This window comes from Embiotoca jacksoni, unplaced genomic scaffold (genome assembly GCF_022577435.1).
Source record: "Embiotoca jacksoni isolate LCO1_2020_lvr unplaced genomic scaffold, fEmbJac1.0.p SCAF_16, whole genome shotgun sequence".
Lineage (NCBI taxonomy): Eukaryota > Metazoa > Chordata > Actinopteri > Embiotocidae > Embiotoca > Embiotoca jacksoni.
Window position 1 is genome coordinate 2,649,454 of NW_027185296.1, and position 21,557 is coordinate 2,671,010.

General features: G+C 46.0%; 1 protein-coding gene across 7 annotated transcripts; it reads right to left on the bottom strand.

The window, feature by feature from the left end:
• Positions 1 to 2,692: 2,692 nt before the first annotated feature.
• Positions 2,693 to 18,788, bottom strand: zbtb7a (zinc finger and BTB domain containing 7a). 7 transcript variants are annotated; one of them, XM_069150233.1, is made up of 6 exons: positions 18,601 to 18,788; positions 17,331 to 17,413; positions 9,707 to 9,736; positions 8,628 to 9,191; positions 6,720 to 7,612; positions 2,693 to 4,560 (listed from the first exon to the last, which is right to left on the bottom strand). In XM_069150233.1, the coding sequence occupies exons 3-6, from the start codon at positions 9,722 to 9,724 to the stop codon at positions 4,125 to 4,127; spliced, it is 1,911 nt and encodes a 636-aa protein (XP_069006334.1). In that variant the 5' UTR covers positions 9,725 to 9,736; positions 17,331 to 17,413; positions 18,601 to 18,788; the 3' UTR covers positions 2,693 to 4,124. The 7 variants fall into 7 exon arrangements, with proteins under 7 accessions (XP_069006334.1, XP_069006340.1, XP_069006335.1 ...); XM_069150239.1 differs by lacking the exon at positions 18,601 to 18,788 and adding an exon at positions 17,631 to 17,740; XM_069150234.1 differs by lacking the exon at positions 17,331 to 17,413.
• Positions 18,789 to 21,557: the final 2,769 nt, after the last annotated feature.

Below are 21,557 nucleotides of genomic sequence, written 5' to 3' on the forward strand. Positions count from 1 at the left end.
ACACTGCTCTGTGCTCATGGAAACTCGCAGGCCTTTCTGAGGTCTCCTGTCCTTCTCCCATAAGCAGGACAAGGACATTTAACATTAGTGCAAACTTTTGCTCTCTCAGCTAAAGCACCATTTCCAGTGCTATCAGGCTTTTATCCATAACCCCACCCAAGCACCCATTTACCCCACCCTCCTGGCACAGCATCCCAAAACGATGACACAGCCACCCACCACCCACCCACCCTCACATGCGCCCGCACACACACACACACACACACACACACACACACACACACATACACACTAGCATACACACACATGCACAGCCATGTGAAATAGTTAGAAAAAAATAGCTGTAGCACAACACATTATTTTAAGAAAAACAAGTGAAAGACAGAAAAAGCTATACATCCTTACACCTCTGATTCTATTGTCCACAAGGATACACAGAGTGAGAAAACTCAAGTAAATATCTGTATGATTCCACACACATTTCTGCATATGTATTCAAGAGGAGGGCATCTGTGTGTGGCTCAGTCAGGGAGGTCCAGTCTGGACAAATGATACTTTCAATATCTCTAATCTGCAGCGGACTAAGATGGAGGGCAAAAAAAAAAGCTTCGATTAATCAACAAACAACACAAGACATTTGGGGAAACATTAAGGTCCGACAAAATATTGTGTTTGAGATGGCTCACGGCACTCGACAGGTTAAAAACGCTGCTACAACAAGATAAAAGTGGGTTTGAGCAGTCCATGCCAAGTACCACTGTACATAAAGATCACAAACCAGCGAGACATTAGATTACCCAGCAAACACTGGACCGCCTGCGTGTGGGAGTCAAACTGTGCAATATAACAAACCTCAGTTTTATCATTACAGAGAAGCAAAAAATAGAAACTTAAAACTCTCCAGACCTGGCCAACCCCTGACGATGACCAGCAAGGGTAAACTAAGAGTTATGCAAATGTGCACCAAGAGAGCCGTGAAGTAAACAAGCAACTGTCCCAATGCGTCGTTTTAAAATATGGTATTTTTGCTTCTGTGGTACCGTGGACCTATTATCACCGCGGTACGTCCGAGAACACGAGAGGAGCTGGTTAACAGATGGGGTAGACACGAAGTTTGTTTATCCTGGGTTGTCCTGAGACCCTCCAGCCTGCTCCAGCCTGCCAGCCAACAACGCATGCTAGTGCACATGCACGCAAAAAAAAAACGGCGCGCGCGCACACACACACACACACACACACACGCACACACACACACACACACACACACACACAGTGCCCTCTCTTGTTCGTCTACCTCCTCCTTCGATCCCCTTACTTTACATTAAGACATAAAAGACAATCACTAGATTTCTTTTAACAGCAAAATTCAAGTGCATTCAGTTTCATCGATTATTTAGTCTCATGTTGGTATGTGAACCGACCACGCTTCTCTTGTAAAGATCTAAACTCGTAAATTACTGGTTTGATTTGTTGTTGTTTTTTTAAAATATTTTTTGGCAGCTTGTCGTCAAAACCTGAACAAAACCAGTGAAGGAGCTCAACTTCACCACCGTGGACAGAAAAAAAAGGACTGATCTCATTTGCAACTGGTTTGTTTCAAAGTACCCGTTTCGTTGACAAAAGTGCCCTCCTCAGTAACAAAGTGCATTCATAACCTGCCTCTTTCCAATTAAGGTGCAAAAGGACTGATAGTTGGACTACAGCACTACTGCAGAAATTATAGGGTGGGCTGGGGAGTGTGTGGGGGTGGGGGGGCTCTAAATGACACGCATGTTCTCTTGACTCAAAGGCTCAATGTGCTAGTATGGAAAATAACATTGGATTTGGAGTACAATAACACAACTCGGGACATTTTTAAGACTAACAAATCCAGATGCATGGGAGTCACTGACAATATTCAAACAGATATGTCAACTCTGGTGTTTTCCCCCTCTTCTCTACAGGATACCTGGACCCTGTGAGGAGTGTGTGAGTGTGTGTGTGTGTGTGTGTGTGTGTGTGTGTGTGTGTGTGAGAGTGAGTGAGTGAGTGTGAGTGAGTGAGTGAGTGAGTGTGTGTGTGTGTGTGTATGTGTGTATGTGTGTGAGAGACAGAGAAAGTGCACTGGGGCTGGCAGCTCAGGGTGCATGTTTGAACAGGCTGTGGCTGACTCACACACTGATGATGTGGCCACGGGGACCCTGGCTGCCACGCACACACATGCACACCGACACACGGACATGTAAACACACTCGCACACTAAACTGCCAGCACCAGGCGTCCTCCCCACAGTAACACCAGGCTCTAATATAATAATATCCCCTCCAGGCTGGTTCGGGGGCATTAGAGGACTACAGAGGGAGAGAGAGAGGGAGAGAAAAGGCCTGATTTGATCCCCTCCTGCCTGGAAACGTGGCTGAGCTGGGGGAGATTATTTTTTGGAATGCAACAGACATTGTGAGATCCCCCTCCCCTTCCCCTTGTTCCCCTCCCCCATCAACCAGCTGCAGCTGCGCTCCTATTTGGCCTCCCAACTTGGACAGGTATTTATTGCTCTCTTCATCATACAGGTTGCCTTACGGTTGTGTGGTCCCAAGGGCAAAAAGATTGGAATAAGCATGATACATAAACCTCCTCTCACTCCCTCACCCAACAGCAACCCACTTCCTTTAAATATACCTCTTTCTTTCTCTCTCTCTCTCTCTCCCTCTCTCGCTCTGTTGGATATCTTTAGTAAAGCTGTGCAAACGTAGAAAAAAAGGTGCTCATCTATCTCTCCTTCGTACTCTTTGTCACTCTCTCACCTGGGCTCCCTGCCAATCTTTTAACCTGCGGTTGGTTAAATGCTACCCGCGCCTTGTCACACAAGGACAGATTCCGAAAAACTGCACAAAGTTAAGCACATTCATTCATTCAACCTCCTCATCCTTTGGGCAGGAACTATACATGTCAAGTGTTAAGATTAGGACAAATGGGCTACTCAATGTTTTTGTTTTGTTTTTTGTTTCATCGAACATTCATACAGTTTGTTTCGTTCACCCACAAGCTTCACTCCGTGAGAAATATGACATCAAGCCTAAGAGGAAAAAACGTGATTGGTAAGTACACCTCAGCATTACGAGGGGGCCAATGTCATATCACCACCTGCTGTATATACATGTATACAATTATAAAGTGTCAAGTACCCGAAGCAGTCAACAAAAGGAACGACAAAAAAAATTAAGACAAAATCAAATTGGGAAAACAAAAATGCTGACATTGCAGGGCTGTGAGGGATAAGAGGCAACGTAGTAAAGCCAACATATACATTGACAATGGTAGTGCTTTAAAAACACAAACCCTCCACCCCTCGTATTCCCTAGACCTGCAATTGGCGAGCCCCCATTTAAGTGGATTCGACTCAACGTGAATTTGTTTTTCAATAAGACAAACCATAGCTCCTTACAATGCATTTCATAGAGTAAGTAACACTTCAATCAAACCCTTGCCTCATTCTTTCTGGAACATTTACAGAGGAAAAAAACTGTTGCATCAAAACTGTGGTGAGTTTTCCTTGCATATGCCATACTGTGGCAATGTTGTTTCTATGGTAACTGTACATTTCAGACCTGCAAAAGAATAGAAAAAGAGTTGTTTGCACTGGGAGGATTTGCCCTCGCTTCACCCGTACAGCAGCCAGAAGGTGCTTGAATGACACCTTTCCCAGAGCTTGAAGGCTGTGAGGACAAAACCAATAAAAATCTAAATCAACTGCATAGTTGCTCAGGGTTTCTTTGTATCTATCACACGTTTGCCTAAGCACATATGCCAAGGTATAAAACCCCTAAGATTACAAAGAAAGAAATGGCCCAGAAAGTGGACGTCATGGGTGCATGATTTGAAGCGTTCTTTGCTCTTAAACAAATAAACCAACTCAAGTGCTTGCAAGTCTACTCCGTTTCCTAAATTAATAGGAGAAAGAAATATAAAGATTAGATTTTTGTGACACCCTGATTTGGTTTATAGAGGAAAAGTTAGTTGTTGTTTTTTTGTTTTTTTCTTTAATTGCCTTTGCATGTTTTTTCTCCTCTCTGTTCACTGGCCTGTCTCACAGGCGGTGCAGAGTAACTACGGTGTCCAGCAGTGTCCTTGTCGGCCCTCCAGTCTTAGGGCCCTGCTTCCCCTGCCGGCTCCTGCAGCTGAGGACTGTGTGCATTTGCTCCAGCAGCATCCTCCGCCTCCACTGCTGAGATGGCCTCGGGACGCCGTCGCCCCCTGATGTTTCGAGGCCCGGGGCCAGTGTCGGAGCTGGGACTCAGCAGGCCCAGGGGGGCCTCAAGGAGCCCCGGCTCTCTCACCCGAGGTTTACGGCCTCGACGGGAGGGGATGCCGTTGCAGCCATCCTTCTTGAGGTGGCGATGCAGGTGATCCGAGCGCACGAAAGTCTTAAAGCAGCTTGAGCACTGATAGGGGCGCAGGCCAGTGTGTACACGCATGTGGTTCTTCAGGTCATAGTTGTGAGCAAAGGCAGCTCCACATTGTGTACACAGGTAAGGCTTCTCTCCTGTATGCTTCCGCATATGAACCTTGAGCTTGTCCTGCCTGAGAGTGAGAAAAATAAACAATATCACGTAAGAATACCCAGACAAAATATTCAAATGTACTAGAGGATTAGCTCACATCTATTTGAATGCACTCACTACACACAGCTTTGGGCTTTCTTTTAGGCCTCGGTTACTAATCAAACTATGTAATATCAAGGGCTAATACATCATTAACTCAAAATATATTATCGATTCTCACATGTACAGTGGCCTACGTAATATGCTTTGGTTGTTTTTTTCCCCCCCCCCTATTTAACAGCCATCTCTTGGACTTCTTCCAGACCTGTGAGGGTAGCCAGTCCAACTGAGAAGAAACCATAAACCTTACATTTTTATCTGTAGAATTGCACACAGGAGCAGAATTGTGGAGTGACAAGGAAGCTCAATGTTCACTGTCAGATGGCATTTTTATGGTTCCAGTTAACTTTCCTTTGAGGATAAAATGATGACAATTGACAAATTCCAAAAGATGATTGTGTTTTTTGTGAGCAGACTTTAAAGTCTACTGCAGCTGAAAAATGTAATTGAAAACTTGAAATTTATCATTCAGTAGGACTAAAATTTGAATAAGTCTGTAAAACATCATACATTTTGCAGCTTAGATTTATTCCCAAAAGTCAGGTTTTGACTGAATTTTGTATAAGAGTAGGTGTCACTTCTAAGCAAATCCAATAACCAACATGGAAGACTTACTTCCGACCACAATTACACTCGGGTCAAAACAAGACCAAAATATGACTCGACTTACTTTAAATCTAAAGTTGTCTCATTACACCCTGGAACATTTTTTTTTTTTTTACTTTGTGATGATACACCACCCACTGAACTTTATCAGGCTGCCTTGGCCTTTATCTGACTCTTGTCCTTCCCTCCCCCCTTTAGCCCTTACTATCTTTCTCCCTAACGAGCTCTTAAATCGTCTAACCCTTCTGCATCCGGGGCAGAGGGCTCCCAAACAAACGAGAGTAGTTAAGTCAACTACATTTGAACACACACACACACACACACACACACACACACACACACACACACACACACACACACACACACACACGAAGCAATCGGTGTGCATGTAAAAGCCACGTAAGTGGATTAGCCGTCATACGAGCAAACAAATAAACCCAGTGCAACTCCTACAGGTCTGTGCGAACTGTGCCCAAAACATAACAATTAAGCAAAGAACACGTACTCCAGTGTGGAGAAACGCACACGTGCAGCCGCACACATGAACTCAGGGTGAAGCCTTGGGACGAAGTAGCACACTGAGAGAGGTGAATTATTTAAAGGACAGGAGTGATTTATTACTGTGCAAGGCACACTCTTAACCCTGATCAAACAGGATTAAGATTTCAATGCCCCCTTTACCACTGCCGGTCAAATTTAGCCAGAAGGTAAATTCAGATAGGTCTTCCCTGCCTGCCATGCCAGCAGAGGTTTGGGGTATTTCTAGCCTACTGCATCTATTTCAAGCACAAGTCCACTGATTAATTAATTAAAGGAATGATTTCAAGGAAAAGGCGGGACTCCTAAATACAAAGAAACTGCACTCAAGTGCCCTTCTGTAGACTCTCTTCATTTATCTGAGCGGCACATGGCAGTTATACATTGGAGAGGTAAAGGAGTGACACAGCGAGGAGGTGGCGGTGGCGTAACTACTCTGCCGTCGGCAATAATCAACATAACCAGAGATCAAAAGTTCACATTACTGCATTGGAGCACCATCCAGGGCCTGTAATCCCCTTTTGTATCAGAGCACAGCACTTTATAGCAGCCTTCCACCAGATAACACGACCATGGCACAGCCTTCTTTTATAGGACCCCTATGTTAAAATTCCAGGACTTTGCTATGAAGGCTTCACAATAAAACAGACCTTTATAACCATCCAGGCCCCTCTCTTAGAGTTGGAATATTCAACATGCCGGTATGATTAGCATTTGCCTCCCGATGGTTAGTGCTCAATCAGTCCAAGATCATGGCAAACATTTAGATTCACAAACTGCGCTGCCTCCTTAATGCAAGGCTAAGTTGGTTAGCGTTAATACTCCTGCTGTTGGCTTCAGGGTGTTTCCCACTGCCGGGCGGTTTTGTCCACTGTGCCAAATCCAAGACTATTAGTACATGTGACATGAGGCAGTCAATTCATTAATTGGGCTTACCTGGTAAAGCGCACTTTGCAGATGGCGCATTCATAGGGTTTCTCTCCCGTGTGCGTTCTGATGTGGCGGGGTAGCTTGCCGGCTCCTTGAATAACCTTGGAGCATATGGGGCACTTCTGGAAGGCCTTAGAGCGCATCTTCCTCTCTCCTCCACCTCCTCCACCCCCACTGCCTCTCTCACCAACCCCCCTCTCTCCTCCTGCTCTGTCATGGCCTGTACTGCCTCGTGACCACAGCGGCGACACTCCCTGTGTTACAGCAGCCGAGGCTGAATCCTCATGCTGGGTGCTGCTAAAATAATTCAAGTAAAATTCCATGTCGGGGTCGTCCCCATCTCCCTGTTCCTCCCCGGTCGTTGCACGCTCTTTCTGCCTCTCAATGGAGTCCATCATCTGCTGCAGGAGGGCACTGGCTGGACCCCTCTCCCTCACCAACACCTCCCTACCACCGTCCTCCACTTCTGTCTCCTGCCCCAGCCTAGACTCAGGGGGGAGGTAGAAGTGCCCATTTTGGTTTGGAGGGTAGAAAGATGGCCCCAGGCTTGCTCCGTTGCCCTGCACTGCGTCCCCGTCCTCATCCTCCTCTTCATCCTCTTCCTCATCCTCTGGTTCCTGTGTAGGGGCCTGGGACAAGGCAAGGGCCAGTGGGGAGTAGTACTCACCGAGGCCAGCGGGAGCCCCGTTGCTGGGTGTCCCCCCATTACCGTGGTTAAAGTGCAGGTTTGTGGGCAGGTCCCTGAGCTCTGGCGTGCTGCAGCTGCTGCTCCAGTGTGCCCCTCTCTGAAAGTACTCCAGGTACTCTCGGGCCCGCACCCGGTTCCCCTGCTCCCTGCCTCCTCTGCCTTTGCCTTCCTCATCTTCTTCTTCTTCTTCATCTCTTCGCTCATTGCCCGCCTGGTGAAACATGACAGGGAACAAGAAAAAGGGAGTAAAAGGGAAAACTAAAGGTCAGTGTACGTTTGTGCAAAAAATAAACACAAAGGGGAAAAAAAAGGAAGAAAAAAGGATGTTTAAAAAAAAAATTAAAAAAAATCACATTCCGTAAAGCACATCAGCTAAAGAAAGCGGACTTGGACAGACCTAAATCTACAACTGTAATTCCTTTCAGCATTGGCAGATCACTATCTGGGTATCCTGGATGCACACCCAGGGGCTCAGTGTGCTCATGGCTACAGGCATGTACGATGAAAGAATAGGAACTAATTCACAAAACACATTACTCACTGCTGTGTATATATTTAGAAAAATACCAAGAAAGCAGCATAGAGCCGCATCTATGTTTTCACTGGTACTTTCTCAAACTCTTAAAAATGACAAATGAAGTCTTTGTGGGTTGTAAAAAGAAGTAAACTTTCAATAACATGTAACAATAGAAAGTCTGAAATGTTGACATGGCGCTACAAACTGTGATGTAAGAGTTTGGGGCCATTTGATTAAACACCCAGGAGTCCAAGGAGGAGTTTGACATGTCCTGCATGATGAAATCTTCAGAGTGAAGCGCAGCTGTGATAATCACATGATGTGAAGCATTATGCAGTCAGACACAGCATATCACAGCTACACTTGATCACGTTGAAGTGAAGCTGCAATGTGCTGTGTCGGTAGTCTGTGAAAGAGCATGCTGTCCTTCCACAAACACTGTTGGCTCAGCATGAGTAAGTGTTGAGCTAACCCAAAGGCTGTGGGTGTGTGTTTGGCATAGTGAGAGAGACTGATAAAGGCCCATGATGTAAGCTTGTTTATGCTGACTATTTCATGTGGCGGATGGTATGATGATTGGACACCCCATTCTTTATGTGAATGAACCAGATTCAGCGCCACAAAACATCTATTCAGCATGAACCGCACAGTTCAGACGTAGTACGGTTCATCTTAACACGTTATTTCTAGTTCCGTAATGGTCTCGTACCGGCGGGGAGAGCACTTTGGTGTCCACCAGGTGTGTACAGACATCCTGGACAGGTGGGATTTCCAGGAGGCGTGCAGCAGCAAGGATGTCAGCCACGCTGCTGTGACTGACTGTCAATGTGGCTGTGTAGGCAAAGTCCAGCAAAGCTCCCAGAGCCTCCGCTGACACAAAGTCGATGGTGTAGATGTTCTGTTGGTCGGCGGCGGCCCCTGAAGTGAAGAGCTTGTGGAAGTAGGAGCTGCAGGACGCCAGGACGGAGCGGTGAGCTGGGAACTCCCGATCCTGGGTGACCAGGAGCACGTCGCACAGGAGCCCGTTGAGCCGCTGCTTGTTCAGGCTGCCCAGGATGTCTGCGCTGTGTTCGGGGAAAGGGATCCCCACAGGACCTTCCTCTGCCTCTCCTGCACCTCCCCTCCCTCCTCCACCCCCGCTGCTCGCTGTCCCTCTGAGCCGCCTTCCGCCCCTCCCACCGGCTCCTGACGACATCTTCCACCAGCCTGCCGCCGAGCCGCCAAGCACAGCCCCCACCCGTGTATCCGTCCTGCCGTCTGTCCGTCTGCCTATCTGAGAGGAGGAGAGTTGAACAGAGGGATGGGAGAGAAAGGAAAGACAATGAAGTACAGACAAATTTTGAAATCTCTTCGGAGAAATTTGACATACTTCTACAAAGTTGGGTAATATCAGGTTGTTTCCCAATTAGCACTCTTATCAGATGTAAACCTGGTTTGAAGATCAAAATATTGATACGAGAGCTTTCAAAGCAAAATGCGACAAACAACCTGCAATGACACAGAGACCAGCCATGACAAGTTGAAACTTGTATAACGGTACACATACATGAACTGGTGTACGAACTAATATGACCATTAAAAAACAGATAATTATTTCTGACCTATATATTTATGCTTTTGACCCTCATCCACATAAACTGTGTCAGTCTTTAAAATCTCAAATAATTAATTTGAACAGATCATCTTTATTCATTAATATCTTGGCAATGCAAAAACGTCTCTGCTTTTTCTTCACACCAACACATTGACAGTATCCATGATAATGGTTGCTCTCATGCAGAAACCCACCATATCAAAATCCTTCATCACGACACCATCCTAATACCAAAAAAAGATCACATCAAATTAACACAGGTATTTTGTGCTCTATATGTCCCTGACCTGAAACTGAACTTCACAGAAAGTATTTTACATTTGCCACGTGTTGACTGCTGTACTCTATCTATTTTGTCGTGAGTAAGGCTCACATAAGGAGCTCTGAAAAAACGAATCACTGCAAATACAGCCAATTCAAACATTTCACTCATTTCTGCTGGACTGTGAGGCCATGAGAGAGCGGCTGGAGTCAGAGGAGAGAAGCCTTACGTTAAGGTAACATCACATTGCTGCAAATCACAACTGCTTGGAACTGATTTTAAAGCAAGTCTCAAATGATGTATGTATGAGGTGTAGTTCAAAATGTACTGCAAAACAGAAAGGTGACAGTGTGCAAACAAATAGTTTCTGATGTCACGAATAGTTTCTGATGTCACAGAATAAATGGGGGCTCAACAATTTTGTGGGTTAATGACTCAGTATAGATGTTTATGTACTATATGTGTGCAAGTGGCTGGGAGGCTTTTCCTTTGTTTCCTTGTATACATCTATGGGTGTGTGCAAGTAATCAAGCAAGAGGTCGTGAAGGACAGATAGGCAGAAGGCTGTGGGGATCAGAGTGCATGCTGGGAGCTGGGCCGTGCAGCCCATGCACTCGGTGTCAGTCGAGAGCCAGTGAGGGAGGTGGAGGAGGGGAGGGGCAGGGGGAAGGGGAGGGTAGGGAGAAGGGGAGGCGGAGGGGGGTGGGACCCTGTGGAAAAACTCCACAGGAGGAGGAAGAGGACACGCAACAAGCTGCAAGGGAACAGTATTAAAAAGGGAGGTTGTCAATCCGGTCTGAGCTGGTTACCCCACCCTGTACCGTGTGCCAAGTTTCAGAAAAGGCCTGTCCCCTCGCTCACGTGTGGGGGGAGATTAAAATGATCGACTGAAGCCTGCGCAGTGGGAGGGGGGTTTCGGCACAACAAGCCATCCTCGATTTCTCTATTCACACACACACACACACACACACACACACACACACACGCGCACACACACACGCACACGCACGCACACACACACACACACACACACACACACACACACACACACGCACACACGCGCACACACACACACACACGCACGCGCACACACACACACACACACACACACACACACACACGCACACAGAGAGAGAGAAGCAAATACTCCAACATCACTGCGACATCAATAACACAAAATACACGTGCACATAAACACACATATAGGACATTCGCACCCTCCAACCCCCCCCCCCCCCCCCTTCTCCATCTGCCAGGGAGACCCAGCAGGGGGCAATGCTGGGAGGGAGTGAGGGGGGTGGGGGGTGGTTAGGGATGCGTTGAATGTGTTGCTCTGTACAAGAGCATTCAAATGACATTCCTTCAGATCAGCCCTCCTGGTATGTTTGTACACTACACCTCACTATCAAACCTGCCTAACCTGGATGCCTCTCCTTTTTTTGTACCTGTTCACCTGTGTTAAAAGAAACACCGATCTTTCCCCACACCTTGAGATCTGGCCACATGTCAACTCAGGTCAGAGTTAGGTAAAGCCTTCAAGAAGAAAAAGAAAAAGAAGAAAAGCCCTCTGTAGTGAGGAAGTCAGGAGGGTGGGGTGGACATTTGTTTAAGCTCGTCATGATCCATTGGTTGTTTTTAACACGGGTAACATATGTATTCACACAATTCAGTTTTGTTTGTATAATGGTTAAAGGTTTGATGGATCCACTGTTTCTTGTTCCTTACTGTACCGTCTCTCTTAATTCAATTTTGATAGGCAGCTGACCACAAAGCCTCTGCTAACACCGCCAATGTCTTTTCACTGATGAAAACAGACATGGCAAGAGCAAATTTTATTATCCAATCCCTCATCTGAATATGTTGAGGGAGGGCAGGGAGACGAGGACAAAGAGTGATGACACAGGAGGGAGAGAGGGCTAAAGAGCAGAGTGAGCTGGAAGAAAGTGCAAGGAGAAAGGGCAACCACATGGCTACCGGTCATGTCCTTCGCAGGTGGAAATAGATCTCCGTGAGCCCATCCAGACCCGAGCCGACCTGCTTTTCATCTAACGCAGAATTCTCCAGCGCTTGCACCAGACTGAGCTTTGCTGTGAGCATGCGTGGCCTGCTATCCCATGCACATACACAGCTCACCCTGGGTCACGGCTTTGTGGGGTAAAGACGCTGAGCTGAAAGGAGATAAAACACACGCGCGCACGCGCACACGTGCACACGTGCACACACATTCACAAACTTGACTCGGTGCCAACAAGGCATGGAGGCTAAGGTCTACATGCAGCAGCTACCTGTCCTCGAATAAACCTGCAAAGAGCACCAAGAAAGAAGGAAACACAGTGCAACAAACCTGATCCTGACACCTCCTCATGGCTTGAAACATCCCTTATCACTAATTCATACCCGTGGGTGACAAGGCCCGCAGCCCAGCACAAAGCAGCACAGCAGCTGTCCGTGTCACTGGCGTTCCACTTCCAGGAAAAGGGCCTTCTCTCCATGCCCGGTCCATGAGTGCCCAGGCCTGCTTTGCAAGTCAAACAACTGCTTTAACAGAGGACCTACCCACCCCATCTCCGCCCTCATCACCTTCATCTCATCCGTGACATCCTTCTGCCCCCTCCGATATATCTACAAAACGGTCTCCTGTGAAGCAGTTTCGGTTTTGCTGTTATTTCAGTTGACTGTGCAGCGCGTGGAGCAATATCTATGCTAAGACAGTTGTACCCATTTTGCTTGTCATTCACCGACAAACACATGACAACAGGCTGTGGTGGCTGTTAGTAAAAGTGGGTTTATTTTGTATCATCTCTGGAAGGTCTGCAGAATTTCCATCCTTAAAGTATCTCTGTCTTTGTCTGACACATACCAGTCATTCCTAAATACAAAGTAACAAACTGTTAACCCTGTGCAACCTCAGATGTATTCTGGAAAAATAAAAATAAACAGCCTATTGACACTTTTTCAGAGCGCACAGTAACCTACAAACAAATGTATTCAGAACTTTCAGAACTTTACAGTTTTCAAGTTTTTTAAACTTGAAAACTGTTTCTCAAACTTGAAAGGATAACATTTTTTAGTTGGCTCAAAGGAACTGACCACAATTTAAACCTACTGAGAGACCTAAGAAAGAACAATCTGAGCAAACATAACTGAAGCATTGATCCCTTAAACCATACATGTTAATGGGGCAGTTAATGAATTCAGAGAAGTTGTTAATTTGACCACAAATACCTTGAAGTGTTATTAGCTTATTTTATTAGAGACAATTCTATTAGGTTACTCTAAATTTGATTCAGGTGAAGTATTTATGCATTCAGTAGCTCGCTTTCTATCAGAATAATTCACATTACAACATCCTGAAGTGTTTGTCAAAACAATAGAGTGCAGTACAAATACAGTAGCAACACCAGAACTGAACACTGAGTATTAAACAAGCCAAAGAATTTGGTCAGACCCTCTGATCTTCTCTACGCTTCCATGAAAATTTCTGTTTCATTTCTCTTTCCTCCCTTGTCCCTGTATCGCAAACCCCCTCAACTGTTTTTGGCTCTATGGCAACAACAAACTCAAGCTCATCCTGCTTCAAGGGAATCACTCCATTCAGGTCAAAAAGGTTCAAGGTGGGACCAAGAGGACATCACAAGTTAATTTGAATGGGGAGGGGGGTGGCAATTCCTAGGGAAAAGTCCATTTTGAGTAAGTGCCACAGCTAAAGTGACTCATTGCGGGCAGGAGGGGAAGGAAACCTTATTGGTCATATTGGGAGCGAAGCAGGAAGAGGACAAGAGACTGATAAAAGTGAAGTTGCGAGGGCCTGGCAGCTTTCACTAGAAACTAACCAGGAAGCGCTGCCAGAACACAGACACAAAGCCAGTGAAAAGGTAGTGGGCGAGGCAGGGCGTTAAACTTATAAGCGCACTCATAACTCCTGAGCACATGGTGGCCTAGGAATCCGGCTCAGATGTCAATGATAAACTCAAGAGATCTCATTCAGTTACCTGGTATAACCTGTGACAATAAGAGGGAAAGGTAACCACCACCCACAAGCTGGGCAAAGTTTCATGTGAGGAAGCCAGCGGGGGGTTTTATGATGCCCTTCGAGTAAGTTATGTGCAAAGGAACTGCAATCGTGAAATCTGTGGCTACTGCTAAGTACTTGTATAAGCTGTTCTAAATTTGAATGATCTTGTTTTCTTGATGGTTTGCACTGTGCCGATCTGACCCACTGTAAAGTCACAGGCTGGCAAACATAAAACAAAGTGTAATTCACAACAGAACGATCAAAGAAGAACTGCTTTATCAAAACTTTTTTTTAAAAATGTGTTTTTTGTTACAATAACTAAAGTAAGGTCATTAAATTCTAAAATATATTTTTGTTGTATTAAACTGCATTTAATGAGTACTAAAAAAAAAAAAAAAAAAAAAAAAAAAAAAAAAAAAATTCCCCGCCATATGTAAATGAGGGAGAAAAAGATTAGAATAATACTAATGCAGTTCAAACAACTTAAGCGGTCTGAAAATAATAAGATAGTATTTCATGTCCTGTGCTATAAAGCATTGTGCGGATCGTCCTATTTTTATGGTTACTCCATGCAGACAAAATCTGCTGCATTATGACATTTACATTGATAAGTAAAGTTTTAACCACAGAAAGTGGAACGCCAGTTCTCTTTACTTTGGTGCCAGTCATTTTGTGATCCCGTGACTAATTTGCTAAAATTCATGAGGCTCATTACATGTTTTGTGACACCGGACTTTCTCAAGCTGCAGTGTAATAAAACCACATCCACAGTCTAAGTTCCTTTTAGTTTAAGCAACGTGCTCTGACACTGTGCTGCCAACCAGGAAGTGCAACAAAATCGAACACATGGCCCCAGAAACAGCACTACACCCCGACACAGCGCCGTCCGGCCGAATTCGAGCTGGCCAGCTGGTCAGTCCGCGAGCTCGATGTGCCCTGGCTGCACCACTCCGTGCATGCGCAGTCCGACGGGGGAAAAGACGACTTCCTGCGAGTCTGTGGCAGGCGTGTAACAGAACCCGCTCTGTTATCAGATGACCAGCTCTCTGCTTGCTCGATCTCTCTGTCCCTACTGTCTGACCCCCTCTCCCTTCCTCTCATCTGTCACTCTCATCTCATCATTGCTCCATCTCCGTCTCGGACTCTGCACTGCACAGTCCACAACATCGCCCACTTCCCCTTTCCACTGCTGAGGAGGCAAAGCGATGCGGACCCACCCACCCACCCGCCCGCGCCGTACCATCCTTCGATGCAACCCACCCATCTTCTCTCTTGTTTCATTGCAAAGCAATTCACTAAATCAACATGCAGACAGTGTCAGATTGGTCACATATCCCCTTCCAGATCAGTTGGCCTTTCTGCTTAATTAAAAGGAGCTTCTGGTCTCTGTACTACAGTGCTTAATATCAATAGAACAATAAATTATACTGTTGACAAAAGCCTACCGCCTTCAACTAATTAATTCACATCACAATATGATAAAAATCCCTCAGTTAAAATATAATCTAACTCCAAGAGTGTGAAAATTCAAGTCTCCCCACACTGAGAAACATCCCAGCCTCTTCCTCTCAAACTCTAATTTGATCAGGTTGTGTTGGCCTCTCCATAATAAATGTCCCAGAAGAGAACAGAAGAAGCCCCTTTACTCCCCCTAGACTTGAGCACAACAACAGAAATACAACAGAGAGGGGTCTGTCTGTCTAGCCAGGCTGCGGTATACTAAGCAGCTGACCAGGGGAACCAAACATTAGGGGGAAGTGAAGCTGCATTCACCGAGGAGGAGGAGGAGGCCGATGAAACAATTCAAACTGTAAATACATGTTCAAACTTGTTCAAATGCACATATATAGTCCAGCAGCACAGAAATGATGCTCTTTGGCATAAAACACAACAAAACTTCACCGTATTTGAAGATATAGGTCATTTGACCGCATAACTAAAATGTGAACAAACATAATGAGTGCTACATGTATTGTACTGTACACAGCCAACATTTCACTCTTAAATAAAGCCTCAAACTGCCACGGCGACATCACGCAACCTGTCTTCTCAGTCTGCCTGAACCTGCTAGTTTCGGGCCATAGTGGTGTAGGCACAAACATACAGGAATATCAAACTGTATTCAGCCTCACCGCCAAATTGATGGGTGGTGTCTTGGACCTGCCCACAGCCACTGAAGTCCCCTGCAATTCCCCTGGAGTCTATTGTTGGTAACACAGGCGCACACGCATGCGTGCACACAAGCACACATGAACGCATACAAACACATATGGCGTCCCAGTTTAACCTCTTGCTGGAATTAACTTGAAGTAATTATACTTTTCTTCAAAAAGCGCTACCTAAGAAATAGCACAGACTGTAGCATATAGACAATATTAACTGCGACTAATATTTTTTGTGACACAGGAGAATAATAATAACAATAACAAAAAAAAAAAAAAGAGCCATCAACCTCATGCCACCTTTTGAGAAGCATTCCAAACACTTTCCCAGCATTTGGGCGTCTTTATGTACTGCGTTATTCATGTACCCTCTCTGTGCCCACACGTTTAAAAAACGGGTTCAACGAGTATGCAAAGCCAAAAAAATATGCATCTGGTTATCGAGGAAGGCAGTCAGGGTTGCTGTGAAGTCTTTAAACCACGAGCCACATGCAAGCATTACACGGCAGGCAAGATTAGAATCTGCTTTTAACAACATGCTGGTGAGGAAGGGGGTGAGTGGGCTGGGAGAAAAAGATGTCATGAGATTGACCGTCGTGTGAGAAGCTGAGAAAAACAAGCGAGCACAGAAGTTCTCCTGGATAGTGCATAAAGTTATCAAAGCTTAAATTATATTTAATATTGCATGGACTTAGCTGAGGCATCTCACCCTACCAGTGAATTTCAGCTGTCAGGAGATGTGTCACATATTGTTCCCTTCAGCAAAAAGAGATGTCACTTACTGAGGTTTCTCAAATAAAGTATTACTCAACACCCAACCTGTACCCTGACAGCTATCAGCATGGTCGCTCTGCCACGGTCCAGCAAACATCACATGCAGTAGTTTTTGTGGAGTTACTTTAACGCTCTTAAAGAAGCAGCAGTACAGGTTGTGCAACTGTCTTCATCTTTTCTCTCAACTAATAATAGCAGCGGTGCCATTTAATCACAGGAGTAGATACAAACATGAAAAGAAAAGTGTGACTTAACAGGATTAAAACAACACAATGCACAATGAGTTTAAATGGCCAGAGTTAGAAAGTCAGAGTGACGAGAATTAAAACTTCAACACAGTGGCTATTTCTCTGAGCAGCATGCTGTGCAGCACCTTACACTCAGCACTGACCTATTTGCTATTCCCTCCTTTATCTGCAAGTGGGTCAAGAACTCTGAACTCTATCAAGCCCCCTCGCTCTCACTCTCCTTTACCCAGGACATGCTATGGCATTTACTTCCTCCGCATTTACTTCCTCCGTCTCTTCTCCTCTCAGTCACAGCCTAAAGACACAGTGTGTGTGTGTGTGTGTGTGTGTGTATCTGGATGTCTCTGTAGTGCTTACCAAATAGGCAGAAAATGTTTCCCCGGCCCTATCTGCCTCCCCTGCCAGCCGGCCAGCTCTGCTGCCTCCGTCTCTGGGCAGGGCTAGAGCATTACCAGACAGGAAACTTGTGAGTGGCCCTAGTCATACAGGCAAGCCCTTGCCTGATCCCACACAAACAGACACCTAGCCCACCCCTCCTCCCCTCACCCTCTCCCTCCCCTCCCAGCCACCACCACCACACTACACCACCCTCTATTTTCAGCCCACAACTCAGCTCCGCATCCCCTCCTCTCATTGGTTTGACAGCAGCTCACTCACCACACCTCCTCGCTGGGATAGGCTGGCGGCTGTTCCCTTTCCTGGATGGCCAAGGGCAAGGCACTCTGGGATATAGAGTTCCGACACCCTGTTTGACCTGGTTTACAGCCCCCGCTGTGGACTACGAGTCCCAGCTCTCTCTGCCCTCACCACCCCCACTATCTCCAAGCCTGCTCTAACGTAAGCACTCAGGGCTGAATTATACACTACAGTATGTTGCTAGCAGGCTGCCAGGTATTAAAGTACAGACCAGCCATCAAAACAGGGCAGAGCTTCGTAGGAGAAATAAAAACATTTCAGCTTCAACTGTTGGAGCGGTGATGAAACGCTGGAGTAGGATTCTTACATCAGCTCACACTCTCGTGACATTTCATACACACTTAAAACTCCTGACCTAAATTGTGACTTATTCCTATTCTAAACAGTCCAATGCCACCACAACATGCCCTGCGCACAGCGCACGCAAACTTACCCCGCACTGGGAGTTTCAATCACCACTGTCCCGAAAAGTTGTTGCCATTGCTTGTATCTTGTTCAATAGAATTATTTTTGGTTCCTCCTTCCCCTCCTTCAGTACCCCCCCCCCCACCCTCTCTCTCAAGAAACCCCCCACCCCTCCTCCTCCTCCTCCTCCTCTAAGTGCTTCCACCTGCCTGAAAAGTTAATGCTTTGAACACATCCTATAAACTTTATCTCAAGATTCCTCAGAGGTACAGAGCAGTACATAGGAAGTACTTTAGCAGGATTTAAAAAAAAAAAAAAAAAAAAAAAAAGAGGAACCTTGACTAGGGACTACTGCTGCGACCCACCTCTCCTCTCCGACCAAAACCCCCCCCCCCCCACCCTGCTCTCCTTTCTGGCCCCCTCCCTCATTCCTCCCTCTCCTCCTCTGCCACTGCTCCCCTCTGTTCGACAGGCCCGGGGCAGACAGAGGGGGGGGGGGGGGGATGGCAGGGTGCCTTTAGCTCACCTGCGATGGCCGTGGTGGTGCTTGTTGTGGGTTAGCTCAGCCCTCTCCTCTCCTCCTCTCCGGAGCTCTCTCTCTCTCTCTCCCTCTCACTGTTGTGCAGCTTAAAGCCCCGTATGCGCTAACCAAGCAGCAGCAGATCAACTCAATTCCCTTCCTGGTTTCTGGAGGGCAAAGAGGTCCCTCCCTTTCTCTCTCTCTCTCTCTCACACTCTCTCTCTCTCTCTCTCTCTCTCTCTCTCTCTCTCTCTCTCTCGCTCTCTTAAAGAAACAGCATTCCCCCTCAGTCTCCCATCCCTCCTCCCTCCCTCCCTCCCTCCCTCCCCCCCCCACCCCCCCTCGCTCTGTGAAGCAAAAGTAAAGTGGAAATTTTTTTTATTTTATTTTTTTGCACTAAAAAGTGGACAGTTGTCAAGAGTCATAAACTCAATCTGAGATGACACAAATCATTAACCCGTTCCCTCCCGCATTGTGGTTTCTGAGTGAACGTCATCCAGTGCTCCCCTCTCTGGACACTTGCACTTTAAGGTTAAGCAGAATTGTAATTCTTGTCTATTCTCACCCGCTTCATCTCTCACTACTCCTTTCCTTTTCTAAGTGAGTTGAGTCGCACCCACCCATCCTATTGCCTGAGGTCATGGTGTCCCACCCCAAAAGCAAGTCTTGGCACATTCCAGCACATACAGTAGGGGCTGCCAGCAACCCCCTCAACACACACTCCGGCTCAGCACAGTCTCTGTACATAATACCTGCCAAGCTCCAACAGGTGAGGCATCAGAGGAGACATTACTAAGTCGAAAAGTGTCTTACCCACTGTGGGGAATGGCAAGTTCCCATGTGTAAAATTTACAGGGCATGCACTTGATGTTGCGCCACTTTTAACCGCCCACTTGCACGCCCCCTCAGCAAATGCAATCCAGCCATTGTGCCACGGAGTTAGATGGAGCACAAGATGTATTTGGTAATTGCGTTTGCACCGTAAACCATTCCAACACACCTCCGAATGCACTTTGAGGCAACATATTCTAAGCACAGCCATTAGAAGACATACTTAACACAATGCTGTTGTATGTAAACAGTTGTCTTTTGACGTCAGTCTCTTCAGGAGCCCCACAGTGCAGCAGAGCTTTTGACACTGGCTTTGACACGGCATAGATAACCACGCAAGGGCAGTCCAGGTGCTGTTTGGCAGGGAGAGGCAGTGACGCAGCGTCTGCCTAGAGGGCGCTGTTCAGCACCGTCTCCGAGCGCAGGGGAGTTGCAGCTTTGAAACTTCCGACAAACACATGAATTGCAGCACGGGGACGTTTGATGTCACCACTCGCTATAATTTGCAAAGCTTAAGTGAAGAGGACGCAGGCAGATAAGTTGTGGCCTAAGTGAAATGAAAACGGCAGGATACACATGTTCACAGAAATACCTAACATTTACACAAGATGCCTTCTATTCAGTTTTGCCCGAATTACCCACAGTCCAAAGGAGATGTTCTCAGCCCGTGGCAGTCTGAGATGATGTCAGACATTTTTTATGGCAATGTCGCCTTTCAGTCCAATATAAACTGGTCCTCTCCCGCGCCAAACACCCCACATGAGATCTGCATTTGTCATTACTGTCTGAATGATGTTTTTGATTAAATCTAGCCAAAAAAAAAAAAAAAAAAGAAGAAGAAGGCAGTTACCAAGAATCTTTGCGTGCAGATTGCCACATGGCATCCTAACCAAAGGCCGATATATTTATTAAAAGTGTAAAAATGTGCCTGTGGGCCTACATTTTTTTTTCTTCCCCCCCCCCCCCCCATGCCGTTTGGTAGTAACAGGGGCTGCGATCAGTAGGCCGTCCCAAGTGTTGACATAATTCTCATTTCATTAGCAGGTTGTAATGTTGAGTTTAAAGTTCACGACCACCACGAAACCAGGACAGACTGCTGGGTTTGTAAACTCACCGTCGACCCAGTCCCCAAAGTCCAACACCAACGGAACAAAAGTGAGTAGCACCTTTCTTCACTGAGCTTCTTACATTTTTTTTTTCTTTATTTTTCTTTCTTATTTAAAAAAAAAAAAAAGTCAACCTGTATTTTTGATGACAGATTTGATCCTCTTGGTCATGGGTGACAACCGGTCTGTCACATCTGCGGGGAGATGTTCTCGCCTTTCTCAACACATGATTCTCACTTGAAAATACAGCAAAAAAAAGGTTGTAAAGATCACGGTCCGGTCAGGAGAAATGCCCAACCCCTTGGCACGGTTTGCCCTTTATTTTCCCTCCTCAAAAAAAAAAAAAAAAAAAACTCGTGCGACTCTCGCAAACACATTTTGGTGACGGCTCACCAATAATGATCAGCCTTCTGTGAATGCATTTTGTTAAAATTGGATCTGGTTTCAGATTTGTTTCGGGCGATAACTGACTTTGTGGAGCCATGCTGCATTAGACACGACGCAGGCCAAAAATTGAGGAAGCTGTGGCGGGTTTTTTTTTTTGTTGTTGTTGTTTTTTTTTTGGGGGGGGGGGGGGCTTTTATAACCTTGCCCAAATAGTTAGCCATCACTGCGCGTGTGTAGGCTACTAACTCTTCCGTCAGCGGTCAGAAGTGAACTTACTTTTCCTGCGGCGGTCAAGGTTGCGTCACGGCGGTCAAGATTGCGTCACGGCGGTCACGGTTGAGCGTCGGGTCCATATGTTCAATGTAGCTTAGCATCTCATCACCGCTCACTGCTGAACGGAGATGGCGCTAAAGTAAAAACCAATTAAGAAAACAACAACAACAACAAAAAAATGTATGATAAGAAGTATTAAGATGACAATGTTGTATTTTAAGGTAAATAAATGATACCAAAACAAAGTTTAATAATTAATTCACGTTTTCAGATTTGATTTACTCTGTTCATGGTGTAATTTCATTTTCTCAACATCTGATTTCCCACGTTGTCTGAATTCTATTAAAGCCATAAATATTCTCAGGA